The sequence below is a fragment of the Eurytemora carolleeae genome, unplaced genomic scaffold, assembly GCF_000591075.1.
Source record: "Eurytemora carolleeae unplaced genomic scaffold, Eaff_2.0 scaffold400, whole genome shotgun sequence".
Classification (NCBI taxonomy): Eukaryota; Metazoa; Arthropoda; class Copepoda; order Calanoida; family Temoridae; genus Eurytemora; species Eurytemora carolleeae.
Window position 1 is genome coordinate 40,450 of NW_019396299.1, and position 14,442 is coordinate 54,891.

The following is a 14,442-nucleotide window of genomic DNA, read 5'->3' on the forward strand; positions in this document are numbered from 1 at the left end:
TTCCAGCAGCTAAAAATTCAAATAAACGCCTTAATTTAATTTTTCATTACAAAATATTTCTGGTTTTGAAGTCATGGAAGTTTGGCAAGGGATAAAAAACTTTATTATTTTACATTTTTTTTCAATCGTTAAGAATGAAAGTTGTATTTCATCTGTTTATATTTTTCGCAAAAAATCTTTGAATATGAATATCATAAAAAGTGAAAATTAAATCAATGCAATACGTTTTTTTCCTTTAAAAATGTACACACGGTTCAGACTTTTCAGGGTTTTCCAAGAAAAAAAGTTTGAGAGATAGTATAAGTAAAAATGCTTTCCTTTCCACAATTATAATTTTTTTTTCAAAACAAATCATTTACAGACTTAGCTTTACTTGAGTCAGTTACTCAATTTAATTAGCTGAATAAAAACCAAAGGTCTTTATTTGTTGAACAATGAATTGTATAAACATGTAAAATACAAAAACAACAACATTAAGTATTATATAAAAAATCTATAAACATGCCATAAAAAGTGATATTTTGAAGTGCCTTGAACCACCTGCCTCCAAAGATAGCTTATTTATAAAACAACTTGACTTTAAGATAAATTTAAAACTTAATATTATACAATTAACACTTAGCGCGAAGAAACTGTGTAAGCCCAAAAGAACTCTGAATACTACAGTGAATTCCAGATATATGAATACATAGCAAGAGTTTTTATAATGTCGTATTACATATTTAGGATCAAATGCCGAGGAAAAATGAGTTTAATATTAATATATCAATTGCATTCATATTTCAGGGCTATTAATTTACCTTGAATTAAAAATAAGTTTCTTTAGAATTATAAAAACTTATGACGTCTATGTATTCATGTATCTGGGATTCACTGTATGAAACTTTATCACAGAACAAAATGAACGAACATTATTACTAAGGTTTTTCTGTTTTCCATTTCAAAATTCATGCACATTCCTTTTAATAGAAAAAAATATAATTATTGGGATTTACAAATAACACTTAGTTAAATCTATTTTTTATATAAAAACTTTGTAAATGTATCTCCGAAACAGATGTTGATATATACAATATCGTTAAACCCCTGTGATTTATGCAGACCTGTGAAAACATGAATAATAATTTGATGGCATTCTAAAAGCGAGGATTTCAAATGTTGAATAAAGGGGCAAATTTATATCTGGTGGGGCAATTGAATGAATGTGTGAGTGCAATTTTTAAAATCCAATGGAGGCTTTTTTTAAAGAAAGGGAAAAAGAGGGATGCATGTACTATTTAATTGTACTCAGTGATATTAAATAATAATTGTAATAAATCTGTTAATAACAAAGAAATGATATTTTGTCATAATTTAATATAAACCTTTATGTGTTTAGTATTTCAGGGGAGATTCGACAAATATATTTCAGTTTAATTTTGTGCTCCCGATATCTAACTAAAATGACATAAATGTTGTTTTTTGAAAAATCACAAATAGGACTAAACAGGGCGAGATGCATTCCGTTTCTTCTGTTTTAACCTTGGCCTTTAAAAAAGATACTAAATTCAACATTTTGCATCTTCAATGCTTTTAATAGTTTCAGTATTGTGTTTTTGCTTTAGAATCGAAAATATTTATCATATTGCTTAATTAGTAGAAATTGATCATGTTTGATGAGCTTCATTTTTCTAAGAGGGTCTTTATTTTGTATTTCTAATTTCAAGGTATCATTTAAGAACAACTAAAATAAAGACAAACACGAAGTTTTGCACGTTTATTTATATTAGAGGGGTAAGATGAATTTCTTCTACTAAGAATTGCGTTTATCAAGCTTCCACAAGCCTAAATAAACAAAGCAAAGATTATTCACTAAACCTGAAAACTACTGATGGGCCTCGTGTAAAGGTGTGAAGATTATTTGGCTCTTAAAAGGATTCACATGAATCTGATATGATATGTTTATCAAATTTTAAAACTGTAGGCTCGATAAATTTGCCTTTTTTATCTTATTCAAATTTTTTTTGTTAATGATAAGAGCAAACCTATAGAAAATCTGATTTTACGATGTGATAAATATCTCAGATTCTTCTAGGACTCACTCAACTAAGCTGTCTGTTCGTTCTGTAGTAATTTGCAAAAAAACTGACTGAAGATATAGTAGCGTTTAGTGGAGAGCCAAAAAAAACCTGAATTGTGAAAACTCATCTCATAAGGATACCTAACTGTTTTTGGTTAAAGTCTGTAAAATCAAGTATAGTTATGAATTCACCAATTTAATTACAATCCAAATTTCTTCGATGCCTTTGGGTCAAAAAGAATATAATCATACTAGCTGAAGTGCCCGGCGTTGCCCATGTAATTTTAAATCAGATGAAATGTAAGTCCACCAGCTAGGGAGGATAAGAACGCACCAACATTATAGTAACCCAGTAACCATAAACTGGTTATTATCTAAAATTTATCTTGATCATTTGTGTTTCCTAAAAGTCAAGTCAATGTGTAAAATGTAAAGAAATGTTAGAAAATTATGCAATTAAAACTTGACTTTTCTTTGAAATTATCAATTATAAAGTTCAGACATAAATAACTATTACCCAATGAAAAAAAAATGTTATCTATAAATTGTGTCGGCAGCAGCTCGGTACTGGTAAATAAAAGAAGATATTAAAAACAGGGGACCCATCATATTTACTTAAGCTTATTTTTAATTATGAAAAAATCACTTTTCTTTACCCCAAACCTTTTCTTATCCTTTACTCTGAACCTTTCCTTATCCTTTACTCTGAACCATTAGTTATTCTTTATTCCAAACCTCTCCTTATCCTTTACACTAAACATTTCCTTATTATTTACTCTAAACCTTTTCTCATCCTTTATTTCAAACCTTACCTTATCCTTCACTCTAAACCTTTTCTTGTCCTTTACTCTGAACCTTTCCTTATCCTTTACTCTAAACCTTTCCTTATCCTTTACTCTAAACCTTTCCTTATCCTTTACTCTAAACCTTTCCTTATCCTTTACTCTAAAACTTTCATTATCCTTTACTAAAAACCTTTCCTTATACTTTACTCCAAACCTTTTCTTATCCTTTACTCTGAACCTTCACTTATCCTTTACTCTGAACCATTAGTTATTCTTTACTCCGAACCTTTCCTTATCCTTTACTCTGAAGGATTAGTTATTCTTTACTCTAAACCTTTCCTTATCCTTTACTCTGAACCATTAGTTATTCTTTACTCCAATCTTTCCCTTATCCTTAACTCTTATTCTTTCCTTATCCTTCAATCTAAACTTTCCTTGCAAAGGGCAAGTATTTTGCGCGTAGCGCGAACATTTTTTTTTGGACCCCCCTAAACATCATAAGGGGGGGGGGCAAGAAAAATGTGTATTATACTCATTACTAAACGTCATGAAAAAACTACAATACCAATTCAGAATATTATTGGGGAAATTTTTTATATTTGGGGGCATCCATTTAGTTTGGGGCAAATTTGTGTGGGGAAAATCTTAAACCATATTTCAGGGTCAATTTTTTTTTGGGGGGGGTGGGGGCAATTTTTTGTTTGGGGAAATCTTAAATTCTTTTGGGAGTGGGGGCTTTTTTCCGTTTGGTCAATCTTCTCTCTGTACAGTATAACATTAAAAAAAAAATTTGCGGATTTCATAATATTTTTTTCGCGCATTTTCAAAATTTTACAAAATCTATATATAAATTTAGCTTGTCTGTCTGTTTGTTTGTTTGTCTGTTTGTATCCAATAAACGTCAAAACGGCTGAACCGATCGGGCCCAAATTTTTTGTGGGAAATCTAGGGACCCCAGGGAAGGTTTATGAAAAATCAAAATTTCAAATATTTGTCTCCATCAAAATTCGATCGTCATCTACAGGGTGTCCCACATCATATTAGACCGAGAACGGGTCTAAATTACGATTTTTGGGACTAATTAGAAAATTTCATTAGAATGAATAATTTTGAAAAATAACATAAGTCTTATACAAGAATTTTCTTGCGGAAAATGAAAAGTTTTTCGAGTATTAAGGGTTTATTTTGGTGTTAAAGATTGGAGATAATCTGATATGATATGGGACGCTCTGTATATATAAATTTGGCTTGTCTGTCTGTTTGTTTGTTTGTCTGTTTGTATCCAATAAACGTCAAAACGGCTGAACCGATCGGGCCCAAATTTTTTGTGGGACATCTAGGGACCCCAGGGAAGGTTTATGAAAAATCAAAATTTCAAATATTTGTCTCCATCAAAGTTCCATCGTCATTAAATTTTTAAAAATTTTGAAAATCCGCGAAATTTTTTGTGAAAATCCGCGAATTATTTTTGTTTTGTTTTACGATGTACACAAAGAGAACATGTTCACAACTAATTTAGAAGATGGGCGCGAAGCGCCCTCTAAGGCTAGAAAGAAGGGCGCGAAGCGCCTTGAATTTCTAGTTAAATAAATTAAGATAAAAATATTTTAAGATTACATATTTAAAGTCTGATTGGCCATAAACCTTCCCTATATATATATTTATATAACTATAAAGCAATAATTATAGATAGAAAGCGGCATTTTTTAAACAAAGGTTTTTTTTGTTGGGAGAAAAACTTCTTAATTTTACCCAAATAAAATAAGGGGCATTTTTTAGGTGGCTGTCAATCTTAAAGTTGGTTATATTTATAAAACATTTATAAGGATAAAACAATAGGTGCAAATTAAAAATATTTGATAATTTGATGGCATTCTAAAAGCGAGGATTTCAAATGTTGAATAAAGGGGCAAATTTATATCTGGTGGGGCAATTGAATGAATGTGTGAGTGCAATTTTTAAAATCCAATGGAGGCTTTTTTTAAAGAAAGGGAAAAAGAATCTGAGCTTATATTGAAAAATGTTATATTTGAATTAAAGTTTGCTTAAAGAGTGTATGTTAAAAAAGTAAAGTGTGGGAGGCATATTTTGTCAAATTTTCGAGAAAATTAGCTATTTTTAGAACTAAATATGAACACCTATAATGGACTTCTTGCCTCCTACAAGGAGCATGCCCCCCCTTACCCAGGCTCAAGGGGACCTGGCCCCCATGCCCACACCCCTAGATGCGCTCCTGCCTCCAATCACACTGTGGAAGACTTTCTTATTTAATATCTTCGGTATAATTAGCACAAACGGCTGCAGATCACATTTTGGAAATTCAGGAATCAGGACATATGGAGATTGGAGAACTTTGTGATTAGTTTTGAGTTATTAAGTAAGTTGATGAATCAATTATTCAAAGGAATTAGTGGGGGAGTGTCGAACTCGACTAAGAGCTTCATTTTTCTAAGAGGGTCTTTATTTTGTATTTCNCCCCATCCTCTTTTTGATGGCAAACTCACATTACTTCTTTTTCTTATAATCGGATCTGCAATTGAAAGTCGAGTCATTAATTTTTTGGTTTCTCAACAGCATGAAAGAGAATTCCCAGAGGCCGAATTCAGACACAGGAATGATTTATATAATATACATTTATAGTGTGCTAAACATGTTTTTAAAACATACATATAGTATGTAGATGACCTAAAGTCCCTAAAGGAACAGTTCTGTGCCAATAAATTGCAAATAAGTGATTATCAGTTGTGTGATCTGGTGTGCCCGCCTCACCTAGTAAACAGGTTTCTTGTGTTTCTGTCTAGTCTACCTGCCTTCTCAGCTGCTATTGTTTTCATTGATTTAAACTAAGAAAGAAAACTAGATTGTTACAACAAAAGAATTATCGTTATAACTTATAGAACTCATTTTTCCGAAGTAAGAGAAAACAATGATAAAATATAAATATTAAACAAAAGTAGCGTTGGTTATATCTATATATGATCAGATGCTCTGCTCCTCTAGTCTTGTTTAAGAATGGGCAATCTCTGCTCCTTCTGCCTACCTTGTCAAAGTGTAAAAAACAAAATAAAACTTTCTCAACGGTTTTCAGAAACACCTAATGCAGGTAACAATTTTTGATGGTTTAAGCTCTTTGATTTTTTGGGAGTAAAATAATAGTTTAAGTTCGATTCTAGGACCCCCCTTCCTATAAATTTGATTTAGGATTTCGACACGATTTAAAGAATTTTTACGAAAAAAAATAATTAGTTCCTTATACGTTATATATATAGCTTAGTTCTGTGCCGATCTATATGCTGCTTGTAAATGGCCATTGACCGAGCAATGTGGCTAGGATAAATTAGGGGGCCGGGCGCTGCGACCATAGATCTATGTACGTCCATGTGAAATATGCCTACGAGTTCTAGCAGACAAGGGTTATGCTGCACACGCACAGATCCGCTTTTTCTGAAACTTAAAATTCTGAAATAAAAGACATGATCAAATTTAGTTCTGCTATTTTATGTTTAAATATATGAATGGAAAACATCCATTATCTTTTAATGGAATGGTCATAGCGTTACAAAACAAAAAGTTATAAATTAGAATTAATATCTAGAAAGTTAATATATGTTTTATAGTTTGTGGAATAGAGGAGGATGTAGGACTAGGAGAAGGATTATTAGAAACGCAATTATATTCTAATGAGGAAACAATTGTTCAGGTAAATTATCATCCAACCTTTCAGATATCAGAAGAGTTGCAAGGATAATTATTTGAGATAAGAGCATTTCTCAAAAGGTCTCTGAACTTAATTTCATGAGACCCTCCATACAAACATGACAATACCCTATTGTCTGATCAAGTATAAAGTAGAGATCCATGTTTTTGTATTTTTTAAACTGTTGTACTTGGTGGTTTCCTTGCCAAAAGGCACTTGCGCATGACATGCCTATAAGAAACAATGGAAAAATTATCAGAATTACAAATTATTCTAGTAGTAAGAGTGACGTTATTTTCAACATTTTAATCATATTTAGGTTCCAAGGTTACCGTTGTAAATCGGCCATTGCAATCTTCATGCATGACGGGTCACTTGAAATTGCGCTTACAATCTCTTTAAATAATTTATCTAAGCTAAAGTGAGGATTATGAATTAAGAATGGTTTCTATATTTAGGCCCCTGTCCACCCATCAATATCTCTCAAGTTTGACGGGATGATTGTGAAGGATTTATCCAACTCTGGTTCTAGTTCTACCTCTAGGACGGAGAAGAAGAGTTTAGCTCTCAAACTCTCCGGAACTCTCAATAGGAATAATAGTGGTAATTACTTTTTGAATCTATTAGATGTGATATAGCGCGCAGGGGCGTAGTGTGGGGGGCCGGTACCCCTGTGCACCTCCTAGGCCTGCCCCCCCCCCCCAGAGCCAGAGGCAGGCTCTAATATACTAAACTTGCATATATATTTCGACTTTTTCTTTTCTTATCAACTGACATGTCACATTTTATGATAATTTCTCAAATTCTATCTTGTATCTTAATATTTATTTTTATCCAAATTAAACCATGAAAGAGTTACGAAATAATATCAAACTAAACTAATATTTCTTTACTTTTCCATACTTATGGAGGTTACTTGAATGGTATATGGGTAACTTGCAGTCACACATCTTATGTCTGTCTAGAATTTCACAATTATATCAAATATCATTCTCCAGGTTATTTAGATAATTTCAAAATTGAAAATATTTCCAATTTGATTAAAAACTAGTGTGAAATCTGACCCTGTAGATTTTATCTGAGGTTTATCAGCTGGTTTTGATGTTGAAGGAGAAGGAATATCCCCAGGATTCTCTGATTCAGGAGTAGAGGCAGCTGGGAAGGATACAACGCTAGAATCTGATGAGCTGAATTCGGATGATACAGCTCTTGAACCTGATGAGCTGAGTTCGGATGAGGATTGAGTTGAGGTTTGGTCGGATTGCTCTGGTTTCTCAATAATGGTTTCAGTCATAGTTTCTTCATCTTCGTTTAGTGAACCACTTTCATTCGATTTAATGCTTCCTGATGTAGCAGCGCTTTTAATGGAGTCTGAACTCTCAGTGTCAGAGGTTGGAACACCTTGATTGGACTCTGTGGAATCTGAAGAAGTGTCTGATGTCTCCTGTTTAACAGGAGCTTGTAGGATAACTGCCTGTGTGACAGGAGAAGGTTTTTTCGAGGATGCTGGATTAAAGATTGAGCAAAGACGAGTAGAGAAGGGTTTATATTGATCTGGAGTCCAGGTTGGAGCAGAACATCCGGTATCAGCTGCTTTATAAATTCGGAGACTCTCAGCTACTCCCAAACCTAAAGCAAGAAATATTTTAATTTAAAAACATACGAATAACAAAGGACAAGTTTCTTCACAGTATTATTAAAAACTTACCCAAAGGAAGATCAGATAAGCTTCGACATACAACAGTACCCTTACTATCCACTAGAAGGAAAAAAATAATAAAAACAATATTTATTGGCTACAGAGACTCTGATTTTAAGCGGCCTATTATTTAATTTAGCCTTATTGCTAGAAAGTAGTTTCTATAGCCAAGACGAGATAAATTATGACTGAAGTTAGATCCCAACATGTCAGATGAAGGCTTACCCGACAATAAATAATAAATGGATCTCAATACTTATGTTCGATTCTAGATTTTAAAATAAATCCATCTTTAGAAATTCCAGATTTATTGTCATTTTAAAAAAGGAATTAAACATATGTATGCATACAGAGAAATTAATATCGTCTTTTTCTTACCTACAGTATACCCTCTGAATTCATATCCTCTTGGTTCGTTTAGAAATCCAAACTTCTTTGTGATATCTCCAGTCATATCGGAAACCAAAGGAAACGTAACACCCTATTTTTAAAGGTTTATACATAATTTCTATACATATGTAAATAACTCTTTAAACACCTCACCTCTATTCCTCCTTTGTCCAAAGTTGTAGAGGCCCAGGCAAGCTTACCCATAGGACTTCCTATAAACCAATTGTTATTTCGTAATAAATAATTTTTACTGCTTTTTTAAATCTACCAACCTGTTGAGATTGCCAAGATATTTTCATCACTCATGGCTTCTTGAAGTAGAACTAATTCAGTGGGAGCAATATAACAAAAGTCCACAGGATAGAAGACCAACAGCACAGCCTTACCCTATAAACATATTTTTTGAAGAAGAAATAAATTATTAATAAAGATTATAATACGAATAATGTCCAAAAAATACCTGAAACGATGACAAAGTAACTTCCTTAAATTCTTTCTCACATAAAGCTAGAGCTGTAAAGTCTGGGGCTCTGGTCCCAGGCGTATATCCAACAGGAGTTTCATTTTCTCCGCCTTTCATTATGAATTCCTGGAAACGACTAAGTTTGCGTATTTTCTCATTTTCGATTGACAGATTTTTAAACTAGAGATTAACCTATGATTTGAGAAAAACGAAATAATTTTCATTTTAAACACTTAGATATTTGATATTTGAATTATATTCTAAACTTAAATTTTTTTCAGAGTCTAGAACCTTCTCCGAGTCTAAGATCCAGCAGCTGTTTGAGAAGTATAAGGACGAGACTGAAGATGCAATTCTTTCCGAGGGCGTCGAACAACTGTGTATTGATCTTCAACTAAAACCTGATGAGTTCAAGGTTCTAGGTACGAAATCGAAGACGTTCAAATACAAATAGTAGGCAAGTTTTTAAGTGATAAGATAAAAATGATTTTTGTTGTCTAGTCCTAGCCTGGAAGTTCGAGGCAGAGATGATGTGTAGGTTTACAAGACAGGAGTTTATCAAAGGGTGTAAAGCTCTAAAGGTGGGGTAATTATTCATTTTCCATCTATATTTATTATTTATATTCATTTTTATTTTATATTTTATTATTTATCTTTTATATTTTTCATAAGTGCATGCATTAAATCCGCCTTATTTTACTAACAGAAGAATAACATGAAATTTCTAATGCAAATTGATAATGTTAACCACCGGAACTCATATTTCTCGCATTTAGTGGTCCTTGGAGTAATCCAAAAACTAAACTAAAAAAACTTGAATAATATACGACCAAAATATGAGTGCTGAAGAAAGATTGTCGTTTATTGGTTACGCTATGAACTAGGCACTGTTTTTAATTTCATGACTTTTTATTGTTATTAACAATTCTGTTGAAAGGTGGACACTTTGAAAGGAATTCAGAATAAGCTCCCAGAGATAGCAGCTGCCATTGTAAACGATCATGAACTTTTTAAAGAGCTTTATAGGTTTACTTTTAAGGTAATAATTATTTATGTAATTTTATTTGTAGGTTTTCATTAAAAGTAATCTTTAATATTATTTTTGACTTTATTTTAGTTAAGTCTTTAAGCAACCAATTCATATCAGTATTCCTCTATTAAACTTTCCTCTTATTTTTAAAAACTTTTCCTGTAAAAATATTTAAAAATTAAGTTACATTTGTAAAAAATTATAAAAGTGTCGTTTTCAAAAATATTTATATTATTAAAAAACGCACTTGAGAAATGTTTGGTAGAAAATTTCAAATATTGTTTTTTCCCCGCAGTTTGGTTTGGATCAATCCAGCGGTCAGCGTATACTACCAGTTGATATGGCCGTGAGTTTGTGGTTACTAGTTTTCAGTCAGCAGGAACCTCCGATACTCAAGAGATGGGTTTATTTTCTAGAAAAACATCCACAGGTAGAAACCCCCCCCCCCCCCCTAAACAAATTGACACCCCCCCCTGTTAATTGAAAATAAGATTTTTTTTGCTGCTTTGGCGTCAATTTTAAAGTTGAGTTTTAAGTTTCAAACCTAATTTAAAAATCTAATGTCACTCAACTCAAAGATACTGATTTTTCCGCCTCAAACACTTATTTTAACCCTTTATCTCTGCAACCTGATGGTATTTACCTTTTATGTTTCAAACCAAGACTATTAAATCTATCAGATTTCTTAGTTTGAAATATGAAAGGTCTACGACATCTGTTTGCTAAGATATAAGGGTAATAAATTAGAGTTTGAGGCGAGTAAATAGTTCCTTCTTTTATCTTTTCAAAATGTTATCACTTAAAAAATTATTAATTTCTCCGTCAAGGTTCGAGGAATACCCCGAGACACCTGGTTTATGTTTCTTAATTTCGTCCAAAGTGTTGGAAACGACCTTACACAGTACGATGACACTGAGGCCTGGCCGAGCCTTTTCGATGATTTTGTCGAGTTCGAAAATGATCAGTTGAATCAGAACTCGAGTGCAATGCTAGATCTGAACAGGGAGAGTAGTCTTACACCTTCATGAAGAATTTCATAAACAAGGAGAGAATCTTTACAGATCCTGAACATATTTATGAACAAGGATTGTGTCCATGCAACTCTCTTAACCTGTTCATGAACAAGGAAGAGAGGCTTCTAACTATTCTGAACACTTTAATGAAAAGTGACGGTAGTCCTGAAACGTTTATGAACAAGGATATTAACATCTTAACTCTCCGAAAATGTTCATAAGCGATGGAGCGTGTTCAGTGTGTTAGGATTGTTCAAAAACAGCGATATATTAAGTGAAGTTTTTACAAAACTGTGGATTCAAATAGTTCTGAGTTTTACAAAAGTATACATATACTCTATGCTTAAAAGTGATAATGGCAAGTTACACAATGTACACCGAGTACACCACACAGTAAGTGTACAGTTAGAAAATATCAATACAAAGTGAATTACACCATTGTACTATATTGAGTTGACTGTAAACTGTAAACCTATTTAAGTTCAATGCAATGCATTAAAATCAGTAATTACTAAGTACGGTAAAAACTGGACACTTCTCTTGAGTTTGTCAGTCTAGACGATCTTATTACACGATTTTAAAAAAACAAATTAATCACAATAATTCTTCACAAATTGTTTGTATTTATCTTTCATAAATCTGACAAAGCTTGAAAATTAAAATCATATTTTTTCTCATTTTTCTCACGTTTCGTTTATTCTCTTATTAATATGGAGAACATTTGGCGAACTGAAAGGGACTGGAGACGTAACTTCAAGTGGTACTCCATTTATAGAGTTAAATGTTCGATTCACATTTGACATATTTTTAATTTGTGGCTTTTCTCTCAATTGACTTGGGATTTCCTGGGTCAGAAACAATGGAGGAAAGTGTAAGAATCAAACAATTTTCAAGCTAGAAAAACGAAGATATTATCCACTCTTGATATTACGCCGACAGTCCTTTAAAGATTATTTTTATGACCCAATGTGATTTAATGTTGGTGTGTAGTTAAACTTGCCATCAACCTTTTCATAATTAATTAGGAAAACTAATTCGATATATCTTGCAAAATATCTAGAGCAACCATGTTGGAAGGGAAAAGATACGACAGCTGACACGTGATTGTCTAGACTACCACAATTACAGGAAATGGACACCATTTCCTGTAATTGCCCCAAACTTGCATACAAATTCTTGCGTGTTTTTATCAAAGCTCAGAATACTTAGTCTGTAAGAATTAGGAAAAATTACCAAACCTGCTCAACTGTCTGGGAACAAACCTTAAAATTTAATATTTATTAATGTAGACCACCAAACTTTGTTTAAATGTTGGGGTAAAATTCAATTTCTGTACACATTTTTTAAAGATATTTTACGCTTAATTGTAATAATTTTTTGTTTGGCTGTTGTTTATGTTGAGGCATGGAATAAACAAAATAAGGAGAGAACAATGTACAGAATATATTGTAAATTGTACATACATTACAATGTATACTGCGTACATGAAAAATTAGCATATTTTTGAATTTTTTTTTTCATAATTTGTGTATAAAACTTAAAGACATGATTAAACTAGCCTACAGAGTATCTAAAAAGTAAACAATCTCAAATTTAAAAATTCTTACTGTTTCTTGGAATCTTAACTGCCCAGTTTACAATTCTATCCAATATTGGACCTGAACCTGACTTTAGATAAGCTTGTTTGTTTTTAGAAAATCTTGGAATCTGATTACGCCTGAGGGCCTGACAAGTGACTATTCGAAGATTTCAATTAAACGTTTTCTTTCATTTTTCCCGCATGTTTTAGAATTAGAATTTGGCCCAATTTTATTGTTTTGCTTAAACCAATAAAAGCGAAGCTTTAAGGTAAGAAATAGCCCTCTCTTTCCACGCTTAAAGGAATGGTATAAAATTAAGCAAACACTAAATCTTAAATCACATATTCAATTTCTATACCTTCATTCATTTTTGAATTTAATCAACATATCCCTAAACCTAGATTTCCAACACGCGCAGTTTTATGCAAAAAAATGCGGCATAGTATTTTGTTCATTAAATGTGTTATGTAAAAATACTATTTGTATCTAATTTGGTTGAAAAACCAGACCTTTTTAAATTTGGAAAAATACTTCGACTTTTCATAGATATTGTTACTTGTAGATTTTGCTACCGATTTTTTCAATGTAAAACCTTATGTAGAATTAGTAGAAGCTCAACTACAAAACAGACCATGAAACTCTCTGCTAGTTTAGTTACCACTATGTCCTTATATAAACATAATTTATTTGGACCCTTGAAGAAGGGGTTTGTTTTGTTTTTGTCTTCTTAATGTAAATGAAATGTATTGTGATAAAGAAATGAGTAATTCATCCTGAATAAATTGTTCTGAAATAGACACCGAAAATTTGATGTACATTTTAAAGATATAGACTAGAGGTCATTTATGAACACTTAGACATTTGCTAACTTTTAGATCGTCCTTTAGTGTTGAACTCCGGGTTAAAATATTTAGAATCACCGAGGAATGAGGATTTGTATTTGAAGAAGGGGGGGGGGGAGGGGAGAATACTTTACTCATGATAACCACCGATGTTCGTTTTAGTTTTTTTTTATCCGATTTCAGTTCAAAGATTTAGAAATATTTCCTTCTAAAATAAAATTAAAAGGAAAATGAGTCGGTAATCTAATTCGGCCGTGTACAGAATAAATTATTATGTTAATTTATTTTTATTTATATTAAGTAGTTAAATATCTCATATTTTTAGTAACTGTTTTGTACAACGTATAGTTTTATAATTTCGGTTCACTTACTTTTTAACGATCTTTCGGTTGCATCATTTAGTAGATCACAAGAATATGATAAAACGAAGGGGCACTTTAAAAAAACATTTTTAAATCCATCTTGCATCAGTTCAATAATTTTCAAATTAAATTAGGTTTCGGTCTTTTTTTGTGAAAATAAAACACTCTTGTAAGCGAAGAGAAATCATCAAATTAAACCAAGACGGGTGTCAAAATAACCATCTTGAAAAAACAAATTTCAGGACCGCAAAATATTAAAAACTAGCTGAAGTACCCGGCGTTATGTGGAATTAAAAAAAAAAATCTAATTTTTTAGACCATTTTACCCACGGGGTACTCAAGGGTTCCATAAAAATTTCAGCCCAGTCGCTCCATGCCGTTTGGCCAGCTATAGCTAACATTTATACAAATAAATATATATGAGCGAAGAGCTTTATAAGAAAAAGCTGTATCAGTTTTCTGGCGCAAAAAGGATTTAACATTTTTGATAAAATAGTTTCCCACTTAAACATTAAAAGTTCA

General features: G+C 32.2%; 2 protein-coding genes across 3 annotated transcripts; one reads left to right on the top strand and one right to left on the bottom strand.

The window, feature by feature from the left end:
* The first annotated feature begins 5,661 nt into the window (after positions 1-5,661).
* On the top strand, positions 5,662-13,525 carry LOC111700467 (DCN1-like protein 3). The gene is made up of 8 exons (XM_023471380.1): positions 5,662-5,947; positions 6,462-6,544; positions 7,000-7,144; positions 9,375-9,515; positions 9,595-9,674; positions 10,031-10,132; positions 10,419-10,553; positions 10,951-13,525. The coding sequence occupies exons 1-8, from the start codon at positions 5,857-5,859 to the stop codon at positions 11,149-11,151; spliced, it is 978 nt and encodes a 325-aa protein (XP_023327148.1). The 5' UTR covers positions 5,662-5,856; the 3' UTR covers positions 11,152-13,525.
* Positions 7,345-9,238, bottom strand: LOC111700465 (hyphally regulated cell wall protein 3). Of its 2 annotated transcripts, none has more exons than XM_023471378.1 (7): positions 9,091-9,238; positions 8,903-9,017; positions 8,784-8,842; positions 8,619-8,721; positions 8,250-8,300; positions 7,606-8,170; positions 7,345-7,498 (listed from the first exon to the last, which is right to left on the bottom strand). In XM_023471378.1, the coding sequence occupies exons 1-7, from the start codon at positions 9,208-9,210 to the stop codon at positions 7,420-7,422; spliced, it is 1,092 nt and encodes a 363-aa protein (XP_023327146.1). In that variant the 5' UTR covers positions 9,211-9,238; the 3' UTR covers positions 7,345-7,419. The 2 variants fall into 2 exon arrangements, with proteins under 2 accessions (XP_023327146.1, XP_023327147.1); XM_023471379.1 differs by having other exon boundaries at positions 7,391-7,502.
* Positions 13,526-14,442: the final 917 nt, after the last annotated feature.

Coding starts and splice junctions, on each gene's coding strand:
- LOC111700467 (XM_023471380.1), top strand. CDS start 5,857: ATGGGCAATCTCTGCTCCTTCTGCCTACCTTGTCAAAGTGTAAAAAAC. Junction 5,948..6,461: donor TTCAGAAACACCTAATGCAG/GTAACAATTTTT, acceptor TATGTTTTATAG/TTTGTGGAATAGAGGAGGAT. Junction 9,516..9,594: donor TGATGAGTTCAAGGTTCTAG/GTACGAAATCGA, acceptor TTTGTTGTCTAG/TCCTAGCCTGGAAGTTCGAG.
- LOC111700465 (XM_023471378.1), bottom strand. CDS start 9,210: ATGAAAGGCGGAGAAAATGAAACTCCTGTTGGATATACGCCTGGGACC. Junction 9,018..9,090: donor TTACTTTGTCATCGTTTCAG/GTATTTTTTGGA, acceptor ATATGTTTATAG/GGTAAGGCTGTGCTGTTGGT. Junction 7,499..7,605: donor CCTCAGATAAAATCTACAGG/GTCAGATTTCAC, acceptor AATTCTAGACAG/ACATAAGATGTGTGACTGCA.